The following is a 10,437-nucleotide window of genomic DNA, read 5'->3' as shown; positions in this document are numbered from 1 at the left end:
TCATTAGGTAGAAATTTCATGAGGTATTCAGTTCCATAATAATTACAGGTTTGATAACCGCAACTTGAATCTCCGTGTTTTAATAGTAACATGCATAGTGAAACCGACGGAATCTTGATAATAGTTTAACTTATAAATCGTTACATTTTCTTTATAATTTAATAGTTCTACGTTTTTTTTAATTATTGTATATTTCAAATAAAAAAAGTACTTTCAATATAGTGAATTTATTCAGATAAACGCCATCTCCGTTCAGAATGTAGATACCAAACATGTTTGATATGGTGAACTTCAAACATATCATTTTAAATAAATTTTACTATTATAATGCATAAAATTTGACTATTGAAACTCTTTCTTTTCGTTTAACCAAATCAAGGATTTGGAACTGGTATACCATGCATATATATAAATTTTATGACATAGTTGATTGACAGATGAAGTATAAAAATGGCATTGACATCATCGATTATGACTTAGAAGTAAAAAATAAGTATAAAAACTGGAAACAGATTACAACAATCATAAAATCTTCATAATTTCATCAAATCTTCTAATTCCATTGAAATTTAAAATAAAATGTCTTCGGAAAGTTCGCCAGCTAAGCATTCGAAATCCTTAAACAATATACAAGCATTAGAAGATTTTGAAAACCAAGTATCTATTAATCGAGTTTTCACCATTACCGCCTACTTTTTTAATAACAAAATACATAATAAACAATGATTTTTTTAGGATGCATTAATCAAACATGTGGATATTACTATTGTGGAATCTGAGAAGAGAGCTAATGGGACCCTGCATGTTCGAGATCATTACACAGTGTATCTAATAGATGTGAAGTAAGATTTGCAATACTTGCTCTCCTTAAAAACTTATACAAATTCCCTGAGAATATGACTTAATTAATAGGCTGCTAAGTAGCACATCTGTGTGGTGATGTGTGTACATGTAGTTTATGAGACAATTTTTTTAATATAATAATTTATTTTCTAATGAATAACTCAATATAAATGCAATGCAAAACTTCTTTACTTTTTAAATGCTTATTGTGTAAAATTATTTGGGTAATCTAATCTAAAGTCTTGCTTTATATTAAGACTACTGACTTCTACCCCCAGCATAACTGGCATAAGGTTATTCTTTATTTCTTGCAATGTTTTTATATTCTAGAAGATTTTCTCTGTTGATTACCCTAAGCTATAAATATAACACATAAATACCTAAAGATGTTTTATGTTGTAATTTATTGTTTATAAATTATTAACATATTATTTTCAGAGTAACAGATTCTGAGTACAAACAGCTTCAGACTAAAATCAGTACAATATGGAGAAGGTACACAGAGTTTGAGCAGATTCATGATTACCTACAAGTGACTTACCCACATGTTGTTATCCCACCATTGCCTGAGAAAAGGGTATGTATTTGTTTTGTTTCTCAAAATGATAACATATAAATAAAGTATATTTGTGATAATTCATGGTGTTATTTTATATAAAATCCTAATAGTGACATCCTTATGCTAGCTAGCAGCCTTTGTATTGATACTTGACATTACTTTCTGTAAAGTCATGTAAACCTTGTAGGAATGACAAAGTAAGTAATTTCTTGAATTCTTCTTATCCTCAAAATGAATTATAATGTTTTAGATAATCTATGCCTGGCGGAAAAGTGACACAACAGACCCTGAATTTATAGAGCGTAGAAGAGCTGGCCTAGAGAACTTTTTACTGCGAGTAGCTTCACACCCTCAACTTTGCTTTGATGATCAGTTCATTAATTTTCTCCAGCAGGAACATGGATGGCGAGAAACTATTACAGATAGTGGTGTGGTTTTTCAACTACGTAATTAATTGAGTAGATTTGATCCTTATAAAGTTTAATATGATTTAAGTTTGACATTTTTATTTAATATTTGTATTGAACTATCCCTCTGAGATTATTGACTAGTCTAGACATAGGCTAATCAAATTCAGAGTTCTGTTATTTGTGTTTTTCACGAGACTCTTACATATCCTTGCTGTTTGTCTTGCCATATGTTAGAAGATTATGTACATCAAATTGGAGTTGAATTTGTAGTTCTGTTTTTCTATTTCTAGGATACCTCTTGCAGGCTGAAAACAAAATAAAATCTCTATCTCTATCAATAAGGCTAAAGAAACCAGATCCTGAAATTGATGGGGTTAAATGCTATGGGAAACAATTGGAGACAAACCTAGGAAATTTTCTTTACACCAGGTAAATATTTTGTATTTAATTGTAACTAAATAATTCCAAATCTTCTGGTATCAAGCAGTTAACAACAAGCACCATTTCCTTTCATTTTATATATTGAATATGGTGTATTTGGTAGCCGTTGTTGCCTTACTAATATTAATGAATAGTCAATTATTCCTTAAGTAATGCATGAGGGTTTATTAGATTCCATAATATTTAAATAGAAAACCTTGGGATTTCAGGTCAGAGCAGTGCTAAATTACCTTTCTTGTTATGTTGACAATATATATGTTGTTATAGTATGTTAGAAGTTAACCTTCCTTAACGGGTTTAAGAATTTTTTTATGTTGCATTGCATAACACAATGTACTGGTTGATGTCTGACATAGACACAGTAACCAAAAGTATTAAAATGTAATATGAAAAACAAATATTGTGTTGTGATGGAGATCATCAAAAGCAACTTTAGTTGAATAATAAGAGTCTATGGTTTTCAATATTTCAGATCAAAGATAATAGAGAAGAACTATGCTCTGTGCAAGTTGCATGCAAACTATGGCAAGCTGTTTAGCGAGTGGAGTGTTATTGAGAAAGAGATGGGAGATGGACTTCAGAAGGCTGGGCATTATTTTGGTAATAATTTTTAATTTTTTGTCAATTGCATTCAAATACAATAAGATATTTTGATAAATTAAGTATTAAATGCAAGTGATTAAGTATTTAGTTAGAATTTTGTGATTTGTGCTGTTTTTTTGTATATGTAAGTAAAGTAAAGTAGTTAAATCAGAGAGTTAATTGAATCTCTAGACAGTTAATTAAAAATCGATATTCAATCAACTCGCTAAAGTTCCGTCAGACAAGTGAGTGAACGAAACGATTAACGAGTTTCCTAAACGTTCCTTGCTCAGTTCTTCACGATCACACCGAAATAACAATAACAAATGAAATAATCATGGCGGAGTCTTGTTTTACATTGTTAATCAACACGCTGGCTTTCGGTCAGATAGATTTACGGAGTTAAACGTTTTCGACGCTGCTTTATTTAAATCAAAATGTTCAATCGAATCGATCAATTCAATCAAATCGATATTATAGTATCGACATTTAATTAACTGTCTAGAAATTCAATTAACTGGCTAGATATTCAATGAACTCTCTGCGACATATATATTTCTTAGTTTGATGTCTTTAAATGACTGTCTTTTATCTAAAATCTTGCCCACTCTACACCCTTGACTTGCGTCAGTACGCAACCACCAGTGTAGTCAATGTAAATTCAGAATCAATTTAAAATCTTTTCTATTGACGTTGATAAGTGTACTTGGTTAATTTAGTTATTTTGAGTTCGAGTATATTGTTTAGTGTATATATAATATTTTGTACTGTCGTGTTTTAAATTAAATAAACATGTGAAATCACTTCTGTTATTTTTAAGAAAAGGTTCAGAATCAAGATAATTAGACATTTAGTAGGAAATCCAATAGATTTTTGACCTACTTTAGACCTAGTATACTTTAACTACAATACGTTAAAATTTTGGATACTATAGATATAAAAATTGCCATTCTATAACGTTGGTCTGCTTGTCGATATCAACAATTTAATTCTTTATGTTTATTGGTATATTTTACAGATTCAATAGCAGACTCAATAGAATCAATAGCAGAGGATGAAGAGCAACTAGCAGATCAGTTAAAGGAATATCTCTTTTACGCGGCTGCGTTACAACATCTCTGTGCTAACCACGAAGCGTTGCAGCGCAATTTGGAGAATGCCAACGATGCGCTAACTAACAGGTACTTAATAACTTATTAATTTATTAAGATCAAGATTTCTATTCCATCTGTTGTCTATGTCTAAATATGTTTTCTACAATAGAAGTGCTATCGTAGGGCCACTGTAAACACGATGATTTAATACTCTGAAATGCGCTTACCAAGTTATTTCCGATAAGGATATATACAACTTCACGAGCTTTGCCACTGGATCCTTCGCGACAGTGACTAGAATGATCATTGATCACCCCTTTAGGTTGCAGGAACTGTTAACTGTCATTCCTCTACATACTAAAGTTTAGGTGTTATTTTTAAAATTATGTTTACAATCGTAATTGTGGCAATACCAAACCGTGAGTTATTATTTATCACTTTTCATTATAGGTACTTAACAATCTTTTGAACAAACCGTAGTTTTTTTACATGTTTGACACACTTTTTACATATATAAACAACATTTTAGCAAGAATATTATTTTTTTTTACACAGAATAGCGGAACGTAACCGTGCAGCGGCTGGTAAGTCCGGGATAATGTCACGTTTATTCGGCACCACGGAGCCGGACATAGTACGCGATCAAAGCACGCGCGCGCTCGACGCGAAGATACTCGCTGACACGCACGCCATCGAACGAGCGCGGGCTGATCTAGAGTATGTAAATATAAAATATTTACTATTATTTCCTAATAAAAAATTTATCATGCAAAAAAAATGCGTTGGAACTACTAAAGCAGCACAATAATAAAAAAATATTCTTTTAATTAATTTTATCTTTTAAATGATCTGAGACTATTGAAAATTCTGTAACGTCCATTAGTAACCGTTATTCCGACCTTAATATTGAGGTTTTGTACCGAAAGATCGCTATTAAGAGGAACGTCAAACGGTGACGTGATTGAAAAATGTACTAAAAAATAAATTTAAATATATAAATTGCAAATTGCATATAAGGCTAATACGCTGTATTTTGTAAATTTCAGAGAATTCAGAAAAAAGGCTGCCGTTGAAATTGAATACTTTCAAAAGCAAAAGGATAAAGATTTGCACGAGTCGCTTGTGAATTTCATTGCGTTGCAAGTAAAGTCTGCTAAAAAGGTATGCTAATTGTAATAATATTTTATTTATTTATTTCATTTTGGCAATTCGTAGAGTTTAAAATAGTCTATAAAAATAATCAAAATCCAAATATGATGCTAATTGTAAAAATAAATTGTAAATAATATATAATGTACAGTAAATCTTTCGCTCATGGGCACTTACGATACCTAAATGGATCACACTTTTATGAATTAAATTTCAGTTGACAGCGAGAGACAGCCATCAAATCAATGTCTCGCGTTTGTAAAACATTATATTAACTGAATCCACGAGAAAATACTGATTATAGATAGAATACTTTTAATAAGATTATGCTCTGTTTAAAAAGCAAAGATGTACTTGTAAAGATTGAATGCGTCGCAGTAAAGTACCTAAATCAGAGAGTTAGTTGAATCTCTAGACAGTTAATTAAATGTCGATATTCAATCAATTCGCTAGCATTTTGATTTAAATAAAGCAGCGTCAAAAACGTTTAACTACCTGTCTGAACGAAAGCCAGCGTGTTGATTAACAATGTAAAACAAGACTTCGCCATGATTATTTCATTTGTTATTGTTATTTCGGTGTGATCGTGAAGAACTGAGAGCTTGGATATTCCGTGTTTTGCTTTATTGTAAATGGTTAGGTTAGGTTAGTCTTAGGAACGTTTAGGAAACTAGTTAAACGTTTCGTTCACTCACTTGTGTTAGCGGTAGTTGATTTAGTTCTTAGGGTAGGAAATTAAACACTTCAATGATAACTTAATTCACTATAATTTACTTTACTGATTTTACGTAAACTGTATAACCTCAAACTTGTACGAAGAAAAGGCCCGTGCGCATGTGTCACAACCTCTTTTATAATCACAACTCCCTCCTCCGACTCGACCATCCCACTTCGGGAAAATGGTCGAGTCAATTCGTAACAACTCGTTAACAACCGAACGAGTCAAATGAGTAACTATTGCACATGCGCATTCATAAAAATGTTTAGAATTTAATTAAATTAATATTAGAAGCTAACACTTGTCTGACGGAACTTTAGCGACTTGACTGAATATCGATTTTTAATTAACTGTCTAGAGATTCAATTAACTCTCTAATTTAACTACTTTACTGCGACATATGCACTGTAACACCTGTATGTGCCCTATACATTGCCAAAGGAAGCAAACACAACTAAATGACAATTTACTTCCAGAACCTCCAAGCCTGGACCCAGATCAAAGAGTGTCTTCAAAATATGCCTTAACTGTGCTCGGCACTGACATATCCTACAGATTATATTTTATACTGCATAAAGAAAATTAAATTTTTATATAACACTTTTTACGTAGCTGTTTGTAGACATTAATAGGTTCTATATAAAACACCAGTATTTGGTACGAGTCGTAATTTATTCTATAGAAAGTTCATTTTATTCTCTAAAATTTGCACTAGTATTGAATATGTAAATGTATGTTCGTTTATATCCACAGACATTTAACATAGAGAATTTGCGTGTCATCGTAGACAATATAATACAGTAAAAAACTGTTATAAGGACTACTCATATTTGGTCGTACAAAACCATAAGTACCTAATACATAAAATTCAGCCGGGATCTTTGATTTTGGTCAATATAAGCGGTATGTTGTTCTGAACGATGTCGTATTCGATTTTGACTTTATTCTTCCATACTGTCTATATTTAACGTATACATTTAACGTATTATTGCTGCGCAAATGATGACCTAAAATATTCTCTAACGTTTTTTCTGCGAATACGTGTCTGTGATCAAATACCGGACACCAAGAGTAGAGCAACAAATGACTTGATATTGTCTGCGTTCGACCCGGATTAAGGTGTCAATGACGCATGCGCAGATAATAAAATTGTCATGATCATAAAATGTCTGTCAATATAGACGGACATTGAAAAGCAAAACATAAGTGAATTTTGTTTGTTTTGCATCTACACGACACTGGCGAAGTACCTTGTGCCCAGTTGGCATAAATAAAAGCCATAGACAAGAAGAAAAAAAGTGTTTTGCAAGAACCTTTTCACCGAAATAATAGATTTGCCAAATGTTGAAATTTCAAGATGCTGATCTCGTTTGGAGTTTTAGATATAGCAACCAGGCGTTTTTCTAAATATATTTCACGTCAGCCCTTGAGAATTATCAATTGTCTTTGAGTTTATAGACATTGTGCATTCCAAACAAATTGTTCGACTCGTTTTTCCTAAGTGATTTTTTTTATATAAATTGTAACGTGGTAAGACATACGCTGAAAATTCTATGGTGAGTATTCGCGATAATATTATTTTGCTGTATTCATATCTGAAAGTGTCTGTGTTGCCATAATGTATGTATTTGTTTGCCTCCAATGACATTGTGTCACGTTAGATATAAATAAACATTGTCTATCGGTGTCTGGACCGCCTAATATCTGTGGATATAAACATACTTTATTCTAATACATCTGCATTTTGTAAAATGCTGCAAATGTTCGGTTAACTGCAACTAAACTAAAGAAATGTGTAATCAGTAACGCAAAGACTTTTAATTTACTGCGCTATTAAAATTTGTCACAGTTAAAGAACACTTTCCAGCATCAAATGGCGTTTTTAATCACAATTTTACTTTTTGTTAATTCAAAAACTCGGGACGAGCAATCGTTTTAATCCGAAATAATTGTCTGGGACAAAGAATGAAAAGAAAAATGGCAGCTATATATAGCTATATTTCTTGATTATTCATAAATACGTTTTAATTGTTGTAAATTATTTGTATTTAAATACATCAATTCGTTTAAATATAATTGTTTATAATTATTAATTAGTTGGATACAAAATCATATCATAAATTAAACTAAAGGCAATAGTAATGTTAAGGCCGCTTCGTTCGTAGATATTTATAAAAGTACCTGATTTTATTTCATGTTTCACACTGCTCTGCGATTATTCTCACTTACAGTTAAGCGTTATTATAATCAGAGACTGGATGAGGCAATAAGTATCTAGCCTGGAATTATAAAGCTTATTTTAGACCTTACTTTTGTGTATTTTAACCCTTGTCTAAGGATAGTTTAAAAGGGCATCATAATTTTCAGCCCTAGAGGTCGGAAAGGAAAGATATCTTTAAGTTTAAGATAAAAGATTTTATAACTGAAATCGGTGTTTCTCATCAAAGGCTTTTTTGTTTTATTACACAACGGACAAAAGTTTAAGTTTACTGGTCGAATCTATAAGGTTGGAAGTGCCTTTCAATTTAGTACTTGAATCGATATCGCCTTTTAACTAATTACTTTATTGCAGTAACGCAATATTTAATAAGCATAATTGTTTAGGCTTTACTGCGGTTAACCGTGGATGCCCATGTAGATGTAGACGCTTTTTGTAGATGTCATGTGGTTATAAGAAAAGGTTTCAAAAGTTCTGTAATTTAATACAATTTATTAGAATTTATAAACGTTGTAGAGGTGAATATTTTTTGTTTGTTTAATTTTAGAATATATCAGCTAAAATTATGCGCCGTGTATCTAATATGTCGAACAAACCCGAAGTCGTAATTCAATTCAATATGCAAGCACCTTTTAAAATTTCAATAAAAGTACAGCACCTAATGTCACTTCTGACAACTGTCAAACCAAAGAACTGTCAAGCACAGTCATTCTAATAAATCTTAGCTGTATTCTTCTATTTGTATACACTACCTGCTTAATTTAATGGTTAATGGAATCATGATGTGATCATTATTGCTGTCACGTCAAACTTCGAGACAATTCAAAATAGTTATGATAATAAAACGCGTTTTAAATTGATGAAAAGTCATTATCCCAACGTTCTAAACACATGTGATCTCAATACTAAGTGATGTTCAATTTAATAGACAATCCTTGAAAAAAAATTGACTAAAATTTCTATTGAATTTAATTATTTTTACCATTCATTATTAGAATTCATATATACATATTTGAGGTTTATCATGTCAATAAATATGACCATAAAATCTTCAATCCTCTTATGTCCTAACACAAATACACAGGCATTAATATGGAATTAGAATTAAATATTCTCTCCTTGTCATTCTCGGGTCACTTTTCTAGTAAATGAACGTGACAAAACATGTAGCTATTTGATGAAGGCCATAAAAAATCAATAGGCCGTATTCCGGGGGCCATGGTGTATGTTTTTCCTAGTAATTAAAAACAAGTCTATTCATTCCAAAAAGTTTTCAAAAATTCATATATATAATATGTTTAATATCCTTTGTAAATAACTTGAATTAAGATTTTTGTATATTAAGACAGAATTATCAAGTCAATATTTATTTTTGTTTTTGTTGTATATAGTGGAATATAATAAATACTTTCTTTGTATGATGTTTTTTTTTTTATTTTCTGATCCGAATTATTTAGATTTGAATACCAATTATCGTTCTATTTATCTGCCTTCTGTCTGAATCATAGTTAATTCTGACTGGATTCGGAACACCACTTCGTTTCATAATCAATATTTAAAAAGATTGTAAACATGTATATGTTTAATAACTAACATCATGGTAAGTGTTGTTATACACAGAAACTACAATAAAAGTTATTATTTCCAGCAATTACATCTATTGATTTTTTTCCGAAACCTTGTAGAGAAATGGCTTTGTTTGCGCAATTAGTCAACATTTTTTTTCAGTAGTTTTAAATTGTAATACAGTTAAAAACTAAAAAGCTTTACTAAAGATAAGGTTTTTTTTAAATAACAAATAGTCAATACGAATAAGATCTTGACAAAAAGCTCTTTCGCTATGTGAAACCGAAGTATATATTCGACATAATCTTCTATAACAAGGCGCTACTTATTGCAACCCACTCGCGTTTCTAGCAGTTTGTATGTCCATGAGCACACTGTGCGCCTTTTTAATAGAACAGGACGTTTCCTGTTTAATAAACTGTTGTCCGATATCAGGTTTTAGATTTTTTCGTTTAAAACTTATACCAGACATGTGTAAGCCTCCCCGGGGTCATTAATAATGACTACGACATTGACTCGATGGGAAATGGGCCATCGGTGGACATACTACGTCCAACCCCACTTATGAACGCGCGTCTTTCATATTTTCGTTCGATATTATAACACTGCTATTATGAAGCACCAAGAAGTTAGCGTTGATTATTGGGCGATGCTGAAGAGCATGTTCACGTATGGCATCATAACAGGCCTCGGATGGGTTATGATAAGGCTTTTTCATGCTGTTTTTATGCTGCCCAGGCGACTACGGTCACAACAAAATGATATGCAGAATTCATTGAAGGAACTCCAGGTGAGATATTACTTATTGCAGGTTACTCTCGTGATGTCGCAGTTAGCATTTATTTCTCTTTAGGAAT

The 10,437-nt window shown here is 31.6% G+C and overlaps 1 protein-coding gene across 1 annotated transcript; it reads left to right on the top strand.

Moving 5' to 3' along the window:
- The first annotated feature begins 508 nt into the window (after positions 1 to 508).
- On the top strand, positions 509 to 8,786 carry LOC123710686 (sorting nexin-4-like). Its single transcript, XM_045662767.1, has 10 exons — positions 509 to 657; positions 736 to 842; positions 1,282 to 1,420; positions 1,653 to 1,830; positions 2,103 to 2,241; positions 2,726 to 2,853; positions 3,854 to 4,016; positions 4,485 to 4,646; positions 4,976 to 5,090; positions 6,273 to 8,786. Exons 1-10 carry the CDS (start codon positions 580 to 582, stop codon positions 6,321 to 6,323), a joined length of 1,260 nt encoding a protein of 419 aa, XP_045518723.1. The 5' UTR covers positions 509 to 579; the 3' UTR covers positions 6,324 to 8,786.
- The last annotated feature ends 1,651 nt before the right edge of the window (positions 8,787 to 10,437 follow it).

This window comes from Pieris brassicae, chromosome 1 (assembly GCF_905147105.1).
Source record: "Pieris brassicae chromosome 1, ilPieBrab1.1, whole genome shotgun sequence".
Lineage (NCBI taxonomy): Eukaryota > Metazoa > Arthropoda > Insecta > Lepidoptera > Pieridae > Pieris > Pieris brassicae.
This window is presented reverse-complemented; position numbering and strand designations above follow the sequence as displayed.